Source organism: Peromyscus californicus, unplaced genomic scaffold (assembly GCF_007827085.1).
Source record: "Peromyscus californicus insignis strain IS unplaced genomic scaffold, ASM782708v3 Scaffold_6__1_contigs__length_162567912, whole genome shotgun sequence".
NCBI lineage: Eukaryota > Metazoa > Chordata > Mammalia > Rodentia > Cricetidae > Peromyscus > Peromyscus californicus.
Window position 1 is genome coordinate 109,256,399 of NW_026294584.1, and position 16,282 is coordinate 109,272,680.

Sequence of the window (16,282 nt, forward strand, 5' to 3'; positions counted from 1 at the left end):
ACAACGCTGGCTGGGTATGTTGATATACATCCAAACCCTAAGCAAGATGGGAGCTTGAGTTGGAACCAGCTTAGGGTACACAGCAAGACCCTGTCTTGAGCATGTGAGATGTTATCAGTGACTTGAATAGGGGAGGGAGTAGTATGTTCAAAGCTAATTTTCAACTAACGTTACCAGAAGTAGTATGCTGCTGCTCAACAGACTCAATCCAGAGTTAAGAAAACCCTTCAAAAATAAGTAATAAATTCTCAAAGTGTGCTGCATGGTTCTGAAATTTAAATGAGTTACGTACCCAAAGTACTTAGGAAGTCACCCAACCCAAGAAAAGCTCTCAGTTTTTACCATCACCCAGCTGCCAACCCCACCCCTCCCCACCAGGTTCCCAGACTGCAAGCCCTGAGCTGACATGATCCTATTGCACCAGGCGCTGGTGTAGTGCTGACATGCTGTGGGCGACACTCTCCTTCCTGGAACACTCCCTCAAGAGCTCAGCTCCACAGGGCCCATGTGCATCACTAGTCCAGCCCATCTGACCTCTAGAGCCCTCCCTGCAGGATTCCTTCTGACCCAGCCCCAAAGCCCCGGCCATACACTTTGTGCTTTGTTGGAGGCTTAGGTGTGTTAGGTCAGAGAGTATGGGAACAGATGGTAGTCCCTGGAGTGCTCCTTGTCACCACTGATCTATCAGGAACCCACAGCCAGTCTTGCCTGTGCTGTCATTTGCTTACAAGTCAGCCTGCTGAGGAAACTCCCCGGGAGTTTTTCTGGTCCATATGCTGTTCTGCAAAGTTGGCCCTGGGATGGGCAGAGGAAGGAAGGAGCCTGCCCTTTCCAATCGCAGGCCTCACCTCACCTGCCAGAGCTTAACTGTTCGTGCAGCCTTCTTGCCAGTGGGTCTCACCAAACCTCAGACTGCTGGTGAATCGACATCATGCCAGACATGTGAACATTGGGCACAGGAGATGGAAGCCACCCAGAACCCAGAGGGCAAACCCTGGGGTAAATGTGACTATTCTGTTTTCACAAAGGAGGAGGAAACCACATTTAGAGGAGAAAGGACGTGTCAAATGCAAAGCCTGGACTAAAAAGGTCATGAATCTGAGGATGAAGCCTAAAGCGCTTCACTTCATACCTCCCAGACTCTGAATATCCTGGAGGAAGGGCTCAGGGTCTTCCTGCTGCAGTTGTGGAGCTGGGTGCCCGAGGAGCCTCAGCACATCGTCAGGGAATACTGTCTGACGGCCCGCTTCCCTGTGCACCGAGGGCGGATCATTTCTCAAGGGCTGAATAATAACTCCAGGCCAGTAAGAGCAGAGGTAAGGAACGGCAGGGGCCACTCCCCTCTGCCCAGCTGAAAAGACCCAGGAAAGGAGTTCTTCAATGCTTCTGGCTAAACCCAGGGAGGGTCATCTCTTGAATATGCGGCACTCTTCCTTTCAAGCTGAGATGTGCATTTCTAAACACAGAGGATGACAAAGAAAGCAAACTCTATGGGAAAATTGGAGAGAACCCTGGGCTGGGACTGAAAAGGCAGCTGACCCAGCTCCTCAATGAAGTCCACCCTGCCTCTTCAACTCAATACTGCCACCTGCTATGCCCTGGTTATTCCCAGTCCTCTGATGTATTCCTGCGTGTGTGTGTGTGTGTGTGTGTGTGTGTGTGTGTGTGTGTGTGTGTGTGTGTGAACACGCGCGTGCACGCATGTGTGTTTGGGTGGGTGGGGAGGGATGATGACACACCTGCCTCAGAGCACACACGGAGGTCAGAGACAACTTGTAGGAACTGGCTCTCTCCTTCCACTCCATGGGTTCTGGGAACTGAACTCAGGTCATCAGATTTGGCAGCAAGAACCTTTACCAGAGGGCTTGAGGCACAGACGAGGCTGACCAGGGATCAGGACCACTGGGCACCATGCTATGTAAGGACTTCTGGCAAACACCAGGAAAGAAACTGCAGACACTGCCCTAGAGACATTACCAGACATCACAGAGACTGTCCAGCTCCCCTTTCCTCTTGGCCCCATACAGTCACTGTCCTTAGATTACATACACTACTGTCCTTAGAACCCAGGTAAATCCCTGGCTATGCACGTGCAGGCAGAAGTTCTCTCTTTCTGCCCTGTAAACACGGGCATTCCCTTTTCTGTCTGTGTCTGCCACATCTTCTGCAATCAATACATCGGTGTAAACTTCTCTATCAGCATCCAGTTCTGTGACATGGGGACATGTGACTGAACCCCCGGTGCCTTCAGCATTATAGTTTGGCTCTTAATCATCCCCTAAGATCTCACACGTTGAAGGCTCACTCACCAGTGCAGTGTGTTCAAGGGTGGGGCTTTTGGAGAGTCAGTGGGACAAGAGAGCTCTGACCTCATTAGTGGAGGAATCCTAACTTAATGAATTACTGAGATGCGGTGGAAACTGTGGGTGCAGGAAACAAGTCATGGCGGTGTACCCTTCCAGGGCCCATCTCCTCCCTACCTTTTTCCCCCTCTCTCTTTGCTTCCTGCAACCAGATGTCAGGCAGAGTTCCTACCTAATGACAGACCCAAAGGCAGCAGGGACAAGCAACCACACACCTCAATCTGTGCAGCCAGGAACCAAAAGAAGTGTTTTTGTTTTGTTTTTTTTAAATTAATGATCTATCTCAAGTGTTTTGCCACAGCAACAGGAAGACAGCTAACACTTTGAGCTTCCTAGCTGGTAAACTGAAAATAACAGTAGAAGAGCTTGTGGTGTGCCATGAAGATAAAGTTTGAGAACTATGAGGGCTCAGTGGCAGCCACCCAGTAGACCCCATAAGCCTTCACTGTGCCTTCCAGTCAACGTTTTGCCCTGTGAACCATGGGCTCAGTACCAGCCTTGTTCACAGGTGAAGACGGCGTTCACCGGAGTTGAAACACATTCCTTAAGTTGAAACTGCTGAGGAATGGGGCAGCAGCTGGAGTTTGATCCACACAGAAAACTCAGGCCCCAGACCGATCCTCACACGGTCTCCAACTCTTCCTCTCCACATCTGCCCCTCTCTCCATCGAACACACGGTAGCCAGCTCCCTGCTCCGCTCTGTCTCCATCACTTTCCTTTTGCATGCCCTGTCCCTGATTTACACATATTCGACGCCACAAACCACATACTTAAAACACAGAGCTCAGAGGCAGACGCAAGCTGGACAGATCAGACACCAGAACCGGGGAGGGGAGAGCGCTGTCGGGAAGCACTGGAAGTGCAAGCGTGAAGAGCTGAGTTGGAACCCCAGAACCCGGGGAAAAAAGCTGGTTTGGGTGATGCGCTGGGGACGCAGGGACAAGAGGATCCCTGCAGCCAAATGGCTAGCCAGTCTAGCGGAATTAGTGAGCTCCAGGCCAAGACTCATAAAACAAGATGACTAGCTGCTGTAGAAAGACACCCAAGCTTGTTCTCAGGCCTCCACATGCATGTACACACACATATACACCTGCACATACCCCCCCACACAAGCACATACATATACAGAAATACACACAAATCAGAACCCATTTGGCAGCATCTTCTAAAGTCAGACAGACATCTACTCTAAGACCTAGGTTCCTCAAACTTTTAAAAATACACAAAAGAAAGAAATATGTCCCCCCCCTAAAAAAAAAAAAAAAAAAACACTAGGAAAGGACAGGACATCTTTAGTAAAAATATCTCCAAATTATAAACTACCTAGATTCTTAAGAGAAATACATTCAACATGATCACAAAGTAGAATATTATATAACCAGTAAAAAGAATTACTGACACACTCAAAATGGAGGTGTCTAGCAAACATAAAGAAAAAAGTGTCAGCCTAACATAAAAAAGCACATGTTATAGTTAGTTTTGCCTGAAAAGCAAATGTATAGTGACTGTGATAAAAGTCAGGGTGGTGCTAAGGCCAGGGGACTCCAAAGATCCGAAGCTCCACCTGGTGGTTGTTACAGAGAGGACACTGGTTAAAAGAGCAAGCTGTATTTTTATTAATGTACTTTAAGTCTTTTTCAATTCAATGTTTGGAAGAACAAAGGCAATAAAGACATCAAACCAGGGCAGGAGCCAAGATGGCAGGCTTTGCTGCTGTCCACAGGCCAAGTGCTGACTGTCTTTCTGGGTGAGCCCTGAGACAACCTTGTGTACAGGGACGGGAAGGCCAGAGCCCAGAGTTCAGGTCCAGTGTGTGCTGCACTAGGGCCCCACGGCAAACCTTGAGGCCTGGAGAAGTCTGCAGTTCACGCTCAAAGTCTCTAATCCCGTTCTCACACACTGTTCTGGGTCGACTTCAACATTAATCCACATGTTGTGTTTTCTGGCACATCTGGTGGCTTTTGCTTGGGACATTATGTTCTCTGGTCTCCCTTTACCAGAACCAAAATGCATCCCCCCAATTGTTTATACTCTGCTCACAAAGGTTTCAGACTAAGAGGAAGGGATTAGGACCCATGCACTGTGTTATTATAAGGTACACTACATTCCGTGGGAGGGGCAGCAACACACTGGAGAGTGGTTGTCATCAAAACTCTCACAGAGCCAGCATGAGTGGCCACGCCCACTGCTCCAGCCTTCAGGGGCTGAGGCAGGAGGACCCTGTGTTGGAGGCCAGCATGTGCTGCCCTCTGACTTTCACACCAACTTAGGCTACACCAAGAGATCCTGCATCAGGAGATGAGGCAAGGGCTGAGAAGATGAGTTCCTGGGTCAAGTGCTCGTCACACAGCCTAACATCTGAGTTCAGATCCCGAGAATTCCCATAAGAGCTGGACATGGTGGTACATGTGTCTTTAATCCCAGTGTATCCCTACAGGAAGATCACAGATAAAGACAGGAAATTCCCAGAAGCTCTTGGGCCAGCTACACAGCCAAGCCTACATAGCAGTGAACAAGAGAGGCCTTGTTTCAGACTAGGCGGAAGGCAAGGTCAGACACTGGAGATCAGTTGTCCTCTGACCCCCACATAAACATCTTGCAAGTACATTCCTCTCTTCCTGTGTGTGTGTGTGTGCACGCTTGTGTGTGTGTGTGTGTGTGTGTGTGTGTGTGTGTAAGGGAGGGAGGGAGAGAGAGACACACACACACACAGATACACACATTCCTTATAACAGCTTTTTTATAAGAGAAAATAGGTAACAAAAACAATAACACCTGAAATCTCAAGGAGAACTGAAGACTTAGCATGTGTGAACGGAGGGAAACAACACAGGAAGTTAACCACAGTGCTGGGTGAGATATTCCACCAGAAGACAGGAAGCTGAAATGGTAGAGACCGACATCACTGTAATGACTAGCAAACCCTCTGTGTGCTGCTAAGGACTGAAGCTGTGCTTGGTGCATACTGCACAGGTGCTCTACCACTGACTTAATATGTCCAGCTCTCAATTTGTCCCTTTAAAATTAAAGTAGTCCATTAGGTAATTTCATGACATTCTATGAGTCCTGTGGTAGGCAGAGGCAATTCTTGTACAGCACTTGCTTGGCGAGCAGAAGGCCTGGGCTCCAGCCTCAGCGCCACCAAAGGAGTGCTGTAAAAATGGCAGACACTTCCCCCAAGTTTAAGCAGAGACTCAAAGGCAATCTCATCTCAAGTACAGGTCATGACTAACACTCCTGCGGCCTGACCTAAGGGACAGTTGCCTAATGAGTGTTCTAGGAGCTGCCTAGGAAAACATCTTCAAACAAAACAAGCAGCTTCTGGTGGAATTGATGTAATGACCCACAAAAAATAACTCATCACCCAGAAGAGAAGAAACCTTCCCACAGGAAGGGCAGCACGTGCCCTCCCCACAAGCATGAACAGCTCATGTGCCCATGGACACTGTCATGTGTTGTTTTTTTTTGTTTGTTTGGTTTTTTTTTTTTTACTTCCACCCAGGGCCTAACTCCTCAGAGGTGACCTCATGGGAATCCAGCTGCAGAACAGTCTTCCACTGGAGAGAAGCACTCTTGGCCCACTCACCTACTGTAAGTTGAGGAGAACATACAGAAATCCTCCCACTGGAAAAGCTCCCTGCATCTTCCATTGACAAGAAGAAGTGTTTTGATCACATGCAAAACACTGGCCTGAGCCATACCACCCAGCACCACTGCTGTGAGAGGCTGTAGGCCGGCCCAGCGAGCTGAAGTTTGATATAAATAAGAATGGAGGGCCATTCTTTACACATCAAATCAAGGAAACAATGAATTTTCTCCCATCATCCAGTGTTTATCATACTCCAAGATGAGGGGAGAAGTGAAAAATAAAGCACAGGAGAAACCAAGTGGGCAGGATTCCCACCAGGGCTGCACTTGCATTCCTGACACTCCATCCTACACAGCAGTGCTGTCAGCCTGTTTACCAGCCACCCAAAGCCTGGTCCTGGCCACAGCTTGGAGGAGGCTGCCAGCATTGATTGACAGACAGCTCTGACCAGAAGCTGCTCTGATTTGTCTATGGAATCAACGGGGTAGGGGAGCAGCTAGAGGTGGGGTAGTCTTCTCCTGGCTGCCATTATTTAGCCTGTCTGTCTGCTTTTCCTGTCCCTGTGATTAGAGCTCCAGCTTCAAGGTGCTAGGATCAAAGTCATTATCAGCCTTGCTGAGCCATGGCTGTTATGCCAGCAATCTGCCTTAAAAAAAAAAAAAAAAAAAAAAAAAAAAAAAAAAAAAAAAAAAAAAAAAAAAAAAAAAAAACCCCAATAAACAAAAGAATCCCCAGCAGAGGGCTGCAGCCTAACGGGTTGTAGCCTAATTGGGATGAGTCATCTCACAGTGCACCCAGGACTTGTGCTGAAATGCTCCTCAAGAATTTCTCAACTTGTTGATGCAAAATCAGAAATGAAGACAGAAGCAAAGATCACTGGGTCTCAGGATCCAAGGGGAAACCTTGAGAAGCATTCACTCCTGGTGTACTTCCTTAAAGACAGAAAAATCTAGGGCTCTCCAAAGGAAGGTCTCTTGCAGGATTGCAGCCTCAAGTAAAGTAACGACATTACACTTTGCACAAATGTTACAGACACTAAGGAACATCATGCTCAAAGGTTTGCTAATATAACCCTGGACAACCAAGCTGCCTGTGTCCCAATCCCAGCTCCCTACATCCTGGCTGTGTCCAACAAACAAAAATGTAAACCTCCCTATGCTCAGAAACACCTGTAAATTGAGGGTAACAGTGAACCCTATAACTCAGACCTGTGCCTGCACATGGTAAAGAGTCAAATATAGCACCATCATATTATGGTAGTGTGGTATTGTGAATGAGAATGGCCCCTACAGACTCCTATGTTTGAATACTTAGTCCCAAATTGGTGGAACTGTTTGAAAAGGATTAGGGGGTATATGTGGCCTCACTGGAGGAGGTATATCACTGGGAGCAGGCTTTGAGCTTTCAAAAGATTTACACCACTCCAGTGTGCTCTTTGCTATCTATGGATCAGGATGTGAGCTCTCTGCTGCTGCTCCATGCTCTATCTGCTGCCACACTTCCCACCATGATGGTAATAGACTTCTATCCCTTTGGAACTGTAAGATCCAAATAAACCCTTGCTTCTAAAAGTTGCCTTGTCCGTGATGTTTTATCACAAGACTAAAGAAATAATTAAGACAAGTGGTTTATGTTACTCCCATCTTAACGGCAACAAAATCTACCTCAGAACTGATCTACCCATTTGTCTGATGCTCCAGAGCTGGTAAGTGGCAGAATCTTGTATGGGAGACTGAGTTCACACTCATGGCTAGTCTAGTCTCCTCTCACCTTACATTCTTCCACTTGATCATGTTTAGCAGACACATGAAGTCACCTATTGAATGCCCATGTGATAAAAGTCTGAATAAAATTCCCTTAAAAGCCAAAACAGCAATAATGGTGACAGGAGTGGTACTCGGGGTAGCAATGATGGTTGTGATTGTTGATACAATCAATAGGGCCTTTCTGAGTGAATATTACTCAGAGCTAAGGTACATATAGACAGCATCTCACCTCCCATATCAGGAAAGAGTCCTTGTATCCTGACTCAGATAAAGCTTCAGAAAGAGAGAACTTCAAAGGTAGAACACAGAAGAACTGTGTTGGCAGGGAGATTGTAAATAAGAAATATTGCAGAATACTTCCAAACCAAGAACCTTTAGGATGGATAGACAGATGGACAGGAGGATCAGTGTATCGAATGGCCATGTCAAAAGCAAGCACTCCATGCCAAAATCTGAGGTGATGATGAGCCGGTGACAACTGCAGGTGACAGGGAGACATCTCTCCCTAAACCATTACAACAGCGAACATGAGGAAGAGATGTTCTTCATTTTTTTTCACTGTGTGGAGAATGAAGTTCAAATCCATTGTTGTAAGCTCCCGAACTAGAGAAAAATTGGGCACAGTACTATTAGCCTAGGACATATCTCGGCAATGTCTTATCACTTTTGTCCTCGTCATCATTTTTATGGGGAGTATGACATCTTTGCTTCTGATTTTAAGCTTGTCTACACCCTGAGATCAAGAAGCAAAACAGTGGGTATTGCTAGCTGCTGCTCACTCGGTATCTAAAGCCATCTCTGGGAACCTTTGCTGAGTGCACAAATGATGTACCTAAATCTCTGAAGTGCACAGTAACTTTCACACTAGGAGAGGGTCAGTCTACAGCTTGGAATCCCTCACAATGATGAATGGAGGAAGAATAAACATCAACAAACTGCACACAGACAAGTAGCTGACTGATCACAGGCTCCCTTCTTCCTCAGCCTCTAGGTCATCCCTGTTCATTCCTCTCTTCTAAGCGGAACTCAGATTCCAGAGGACAAAAAGAAAGAAAAATGGCACCCAAAATGATTCCTCCATTGAAACAGGGCTTCATGGATATTGAAGGTTTACTGCAGCTGTTTGGTTTTGAGACAGGGTTTCCCTATGGAAACCTGGCTAGATTGGAACTTACTTTGCAGACCAGGTTGGTCTTGAACTCACAAAGATCCACCAGCCTCTGCCTCCCCAGGTAAGAGCAGAGGAAAAAGGAGATGCTTTTAGTTTTCTACATATTTCTACTTCACATCCAGCTTCCTGTGACTCAAATATGGTGCATGCATTCATTAAAAATATGAATTCATTCAACAGATATTTATTGAACTCCTACTATACACCATATGTGCACAGGGAACCCTCAGGCACTCTTCAATCTAAAAAAGAAGGCTTCTTGTTAAATAATATTGGTAGATGTCACTGACTGCCTAAGAAGAAAAGACTAAGGACAAATGGGTGAAACTGTGCCGATCATGGAAATGCCCCTGTGAGAAGGCTATCTAGGTGGCTATGCCTATGAAGGGCACTCTAGATCAGTAGAGGAATGTGTTCAACCAGAACATGTTCACATCCATGCCAGCAAGAGAAGTAAGTGTTCTGGACAGCAGTCCATGAGAAGGACTATGAATCGAATCTTGTATCCAGTGACCACAAAATGGAAGAGGAACTGTAAGGGAAGTTCCAGATATCCTTAAGGAAAGAAGGCCAAGGACAGAGGATCCAGGTGGAGAGTAGACAGGAACAGTTCTGAACTGAGAACCAAACTCTAAAGTTGACAAGATCCAGAAAAGGGCTCCCATGGAGAGAGGTGTCAGCATCCTTAACATAGGAGCCCAGTGCCTAGGAAAAGAAAAAATGGAAATGGCCCTGCTCCCTCATCACACCACAGTCATCGTTGTCTACCTCTGTGATCCACACACAGGGCTCTGATGCCTCCTGGCAGATGTGCCAATTGCTCCCAAACACCACTTCAAACAGATTACACTTCCCAGAAGGCATCTCATACAAATTTAAATTCCATCTCTTGGATTAAAAGGTCTTGGGGTGGGAATTACACGGGAGTTGGGAAACCAGAGTTTTAATGCCAGTTCTGTTGTTAATCTACCAGGTGGTCTTTAGCAAGCCAATAAACAACCTTCTGTCTGCAATTCCCCATCTACAAAATAATTGCCCACAACAGTAAAACACTGCGAGGCAGGGGGTATAACTCAGTGGTAGGGAATTTGCCTGGTGAGGCCCAGGCTGGAGTCTCGAAAGTACAAAGCAATTTTAAAGATCTAAAATTTAAAAAGCACAACACTAAAATTGTACTCATGACAACTGTCAAGATTTGATCTACTAAGAGCAACAGCAGAAGAGAGTTCAGCAGCAGTCTGTAATCTCAGTATGTGAGAGGCTGAGGCAGGAGGATTAAGAGTTTGAGGCTACACTGGGATACATTATGAGACCGTCTCAAAAAGACAAAAACAGAGAAAGATTCAAAGTATTTATTTACATTTTTTTGCCTTTTGATACAAAGAAACTATTTCATGAGATTACATCTGTCTTACTTCTTTAAGATCTGAGTTTTTAAGACTGTTAGAATATTTAGATAATGAGAAAAATAATTCATGGTACAAATTTCAAGCCATGAGATGCTGGAAACTCAAAGGCAGACCAAAGGTGGATGACCACAGAATGGCCAGTGTCAGAACTTCAAAGGCACAGAGGCACTGAGAGGACCAGAGCTCCCAGGAGATACCAGTCTTCCTGTGAATTCTCACTCCATCACCTCAGCAACTGAGCATGACTTCTGGCCTTCACCTTCTCCAGCACAAATTTTCCTACATGAAAAACAGAGCTCAAGAATGCCTTAGCTGACAGTCTACTGCAATGTAGCCAACAAAATATGCCACAGTATGTACGTACTAGATGCTCAACAAGAGGTAATTATGTTTGTCTTCAGAAATTAAGTCAGAGGAGGCCACTGTGATCAACCTATACCCACTGACTAACCAGAATGCTCTCATCCTGCAGAATACAACCGTCAGTACAAAGGACAACCATGCTAATCGAACATAGTAACGTATATAGTATCCCTATAGCATAGGGATACTATTATCTCCCATTTACAGATGATGAAATTGGGGCACTGAGTTCATGGCCATTCACCCAAGGGAACAGTTGGCCAAAACTCCCACAGCTGAGACCCTGAGTTTTCCCAAGTGTGGATGTGTTTCTGGAAACATGGGGTCACACATCAGCATTTAACCTAGAGAGCTGTACCCGTTGGCCAAGAGTATATAGAATCTTTTATATTGGCCTAATCATGTTTCTGACTAATGAAAGGAATTCAGAAGCATCCAAATATCTCTGCAGGAGTCCAGGTGTGAACAGAGGAAGTTGGGGTGGACCTAAGGGCATTCGTATGAACTCAGTAAGCTCAGATAATTTATACTCGGTCTTAAGATAGGCAATGCATTGAGGAGACTGTGTTCTCCAGTTTCTGCACAGGAACTTATCTCCTAATGTCTTTCTAAATTTACTCAAGTGCTTCTGATAACAGTTCTGAAGAGGAGGTGAGACCTAAAATCCCTTGTCATTCACAATGGCCAGGGTACAGAGATATAAGGACATCTGCAAAGCCGGTAGAAATGGCTAGACCATGGGGGGTGACCACACATGCACAGTTACAAGGTCAGAAACTAGGTCTGGGGGTGCAAGCCTATAATTCCAGCACAGGGGAAGCTGAGACAGAAGGATGGCCAGTTTGAGACCAAGTTGGGATACAAAACAAAATTCTTTCTTTAAAAATACAAAAACAAAAGAGTCAGATTTCTATCAGAGATCACACACCTAACCCTTCCTGCTTCCTAAGCCATCTTCTGTTTGGGAAGTTCCTCAACTGCCTGAGTGTCCACCAATAGGAAGCATATGCACAGCAATACCATCTAGAACATTCCATGCAGACAGGTAACCTTCCTTTTATGAATTCAGAGAATCATTCTGACCTAGATAGGTGCATGTGTGAGGCAGGTTAATGTGAACTGGTTGGGTAGGCATCCCCCTGGGAGCGTCCCTGGGACTGCTGACAGATCCACAGGGCAGGCAGATTTCTTCAGTTCCTAACAACAGAAGCCAAAAGAAAAGTCATTTCTTATGTGGACCTGAAATAAAAGAAAAAAGAAATAGCCTCAATGGTCAAGGGATATGGCTCAGTCAGTAAAATGCTTTCCTAGCAATGCACAAAGCCCTGGGTTCAAGACCCAGCACTGCACAAAACTGAGAGTGGTGATATACACCTGTAATTCTAGCTCTTTAGAGGTGGAGGCGGAAGTATCACAAGTTCAAGGACAGTATGGGCTACATGAGCCCTGGAAGGGAGGGAGGGAGGGAGGGAGGGAGGGAGGGAGGGAGGGAGGGAGGGAGGGGAGGGGGAGTAAAGGAAGAGTATTAGTAAGAGTGTTAGGACTGGGGAGTGGAGGGAGGGAGGAACTAATGGTTCAGCAGGTAAAGGTGTTTGCTACACAAGCCAGGTGACAGAGTTCACTCCCTGGAACCCATGTAAAGGCAGAAGCAGAGAACCAGCTCTACCTTGTTGTACTCTGGCATCCACATACGCACTGTGGCACCCACACATAACCCTCCCTGAAACACAATAAATTAAGCTCTTTTAGTAAAAAGACTGCTGTATAGATTTTGGCAGCAAGGGCAGCAGCACACTTGCGTGCTCCCCTCAGAATGAACAGACCTGACTAGATCACTCAGGCCCCTTTTCAAGTCTGGAGGAGTTCCTCTGACCGACTTGGTTTAAAGCTGCGAGTTCCCCATCTAGAAGATGGTAGGGAGCTTCAACAGACCATGCTCCTGAGAATGAATGTGGTGACGTATTGTGTCCCAACATACTGTGCACCCTAATAAAGTTTATCTGAGGATCAGAGGAAAAAGCCAGCCACTATAGTAAACATAGAAGTCAGGTAATGGTAACACACACCTTTAATCCTATTACTGGGGAAGCAGAGATCCCTCTGAATCTCTGTGAGTTCAAGGCCACACTGGGAAGAGAGCCAGGCATGATGGTACATACCTTTGATTCCAGCACTAACCATAAAGGTCTGGAGGTCTGTACAGACAGACAGGAAGTGGCAGAGCTGGGCAGGAACAGGAAGTGATATAGCTGGGGGAGAGAGGAAATGAGATGGCAGAACAGAAAGGCATATAGGCATGAGTATATTCAGTCTCTTTGGAGACTGAGGTGTCAGTGAGGTGAGGTTGTCTGTGGCTTGTCCTATTTCTCTGATCTCTCGGGTTTTAACCCCAATACCTGGCTCCAGGTTTTTATTAATAAGACCATTTAGCAAATCGTCTTACAAATGAAGGGTACATTCTCTAAAAGGAAGAAAGGGAGGGGAGTGAAGAAAAAAATAAGGAACTAGAAAAGAAAGTGTGCATGCAGAAAATTAACCAAGTGTACCTCACAAGGAGTCAGGTACCTAGCAACCCACATCAGCAATTTGTACAACCCTGTGCCCCCTCCACTTCTTTAACATCCCAGTTACTTAGCACAAACTACACCAGAAAGCTGAAGTCACAGAATGGGAAATGTAATAGACTCTTAAGCACCGGAACACCAATCAAAAGCTGGTATTAGAAATCAGCAGAGGGCTAGAAGGATGGCACAGTACCGGCCTAGCTGGCACCAGGCCAGGGATTCGATCCCTGTAGTTTCCCAAAAGTAATTAACTGGCCGGGCGGTGGTGGCACAGGTCTTTAATCTCAGCACTCAGGGAGGCAGAGCCAGGAGGATCTCTGTGAGTTCAAGACCAGCCTGGTCTACAGAGCAAGTTCCAGGATAAGCTCCAAAAGCTACACAGAGAAACCCTGTCTTGAAAAAAAAACAAACAAAAAAAAGTAATTAATTAAAACTTTGAACGAGAGGTCAGGGAGATGGCTTAGTCGATAAAGAGTTTGCTGAACATTAGAATTCTGATCCCTAGAATCCACTTAAAACTCAAGTAGGCACAACAGCTGCTTGTAATGACAACCCTTAGGAGCAGAGACCAGGAATACCAAAGATAAGCTAATCAACCAGGCTAGTCAAATGGGCAAGCTCAGGGTTCACTGAGAGACCCTAGCTCACTAAATACAGGAACAGAGGAAGATACCTGACATCCACTTCAGGCTCCCATATGTATGCTCACACATGCACCTGCACATACATGTGCCAATACACATGCAAGCATGCACACACCACACACACACACACACACACACACACACACACACACACACACGAAAACAGCTTAATGAACCCAAAAGTCAGAAAATGACCAATAAAGTATTAAAAATTTCACTATATAGAACAGTTGCCAAAATTAGGGCTTGTATTTTGTATTTGTAAAGTCAGTTGGAAATAATTATTCACAATAAATTACCCATGCAGCATTTTCACTAGCAACGTCTAGCTTGAAAGAATAATAAAACAATTCCACAACGTGACCCTCAAAAATGAACAAAAGTATTTTTAGCAGGGTGGGTCTTAATAAGAAAAAATTTAATTCTTCTTATACAAATAACCCTTTGCAACAATTATACATAAGGTTATTCCTGGAATTGCACAGACACTTGCTATGTGCTAAAACATACTGCTAGACCACCCAGTTTCAACGGCTGAACTACCAACAAGTACAGTTCTCAAAATATGTTGTTTAAAAAGGAGATTTGCTGTTTTAAACAATGACATCAAAGGGCCTAGCGTGTAGCTTAGTGGTAAAACACTTACTTGCCCAGCATTCTTGAGGGGCTGTGTTAAACCCCAATAACAAGAGGCAGGTAGGCACTGGCACTAGAATGTCCAGCAGTGAGTGAGACCAGAGACAGTCCCGAATCGCCACTGGACTGTCCTTCTGTAAACCTCTCCAGTCTTATTTCCCCAACTCACCCTCAGATAGGAGAGAAGGCCACAGAAACAGTAACAATCGTTTATCTTTTTGTTTATGCGTGTTGCCTCCAGGCTTTTCATAGAATATAAAATAAAACCACCCCCTCAAATGAAACCACAGCCAGTACATTTCCTGTTCACTAGGAAGAAATAAGCTGTTCAATCTAAACTGCCCAGACTAGCAAGAAGGAGAAAGAAAGAAAGGAGGGGACTCGAGTCCCCTCCTAAATGGGAAGAGGAAACACAAAGAACTCGGGATTCTAGCCGAAAGGGCAGGACCACCTATCCTACAGGAGAATGAAAATGGGAAGACAAACGGGATCCAAGAAACCATCCAGAGCCTCATTACGGGGATCTAAAGGAGATGGCCCACTAATTAGCGTCCTAAATTGACACTGCAATGGACAGACAGGCCACGGCTCTCAGGCCGCCTCTGCTTAGCTACAGCAGGGGACCGACGACACAACACAGAGCATGAGGTATCTAGGGGCAGACTCATTACCAAGATGAAAGAAGAAATGGCACAGCCTGCAGTAGAAGAGGAAGTTGGGACCCGACCAAGCCACCATCTAGAAGCACACAGAAGGGGCGAACAATAGACACTTTCTTCTAACGGCGAAGGACCCAGCCTTAAGCTACCACACAAAGTTAAGGAAGAGAAATTTTAAGGCAACTTGAATCAGTCTTGAGACTATTAAAATATCAAAGTATCTAAGGGCTGAGGCTCCTACTATATGAACAAAGACTTCAGATATTACTGAAAAGCAGTGGGAAAAGCATAAAGAAATGTCTCAAAACTGTTCCAAGGCTTGGAAGACGGCTCAGCTGCCAAAGAGCTCCTGCGCACGCCTAAGGATCTGAGTAACAGCCAGGCATGGTGGTTCATACTCGTCATCCCAGTGCTAGAGAGGTGGACCGCTGGGGCCTGGTGGCAGCCAGCCTAGCCTAACCCTAACCCTAACCCTAGCCCAGATCCCTGTGAAAAATCCTGTCTCAAATATAAAGGTAGATGGCAAAAATCAAGCCAGGTCGACCTCTGGCCTCCACATGCACACACACACACACACACACACACACACACACACACACACACATATCTAAAAGTATAAATATATCAACAATTGCACATGTAATAATTGTCTCCACAAAACATTCAGACAAATACATAATAACACAAGCATCTCATCACATCACTACTCATCACATCGTTCTCTATGGAAGCAGAAGGTTGGGAACAACTTACACTCGACAACGCAGAATAAATATGTGATGAAATTCCATAAAACAGATTATCTGTGTGATGATGAAAAATGGTGTTTTTACATGTATCATGGGCATCTTTCCCTCCCTGGTAGCAAACGCAATATGGGCAAAACCCCAGACTGTGAAATAATTAATGCCTATGGAGGTAAGTCTCAGGCAGATATATGGTATACAGGCTTATATATGCATACACACTGACATGTCCACATCTATATTTTATGCTATTCATAAAGCAAGTGTTACCTGATGGCCATCTCTGAGGAGATATTACAGTTTTATTTGCACTTTCAAATACAGCAAACAAGCTTGATAAAATGTTAAAAAAAAAATCACTTTACAATCCA

General features: G+C 45.5%; 1 protein-coding gene across 30 annotated transcripts in view; it reads right to left on the reverse strand.

The window, feature by feature from the left end:
* Magi1 (membrane associated guanylate kinase, WW and PDZ domain containing 1) overlaps nucleotides 1-16,282 on the reverse strand; it is a 656,033-nt gene that overhangs the window by 487,400 nt on the left and 152,351 nt on the right. For 19 of the 30 annotated variants that reach the window (XM_052721671.1, XM_052721662.1, XM_052721665.1 and 16 more), the window contains exon 2: nucleotides 12,822-12,911. The exons of the other annotated variants lie outside the window; for them this stretch is intronic. In XM_052721671.1, coding sequence (XP_052577631.1) covers nucleotides 12,822-12,911 — 90 coding nt within the window. The remainder of the gene's footprint in view (nucleotides 1-12,821; nucleotides 12,912-16,282) is intronic. 30 annotated transcript variants of the gene reach the window in all.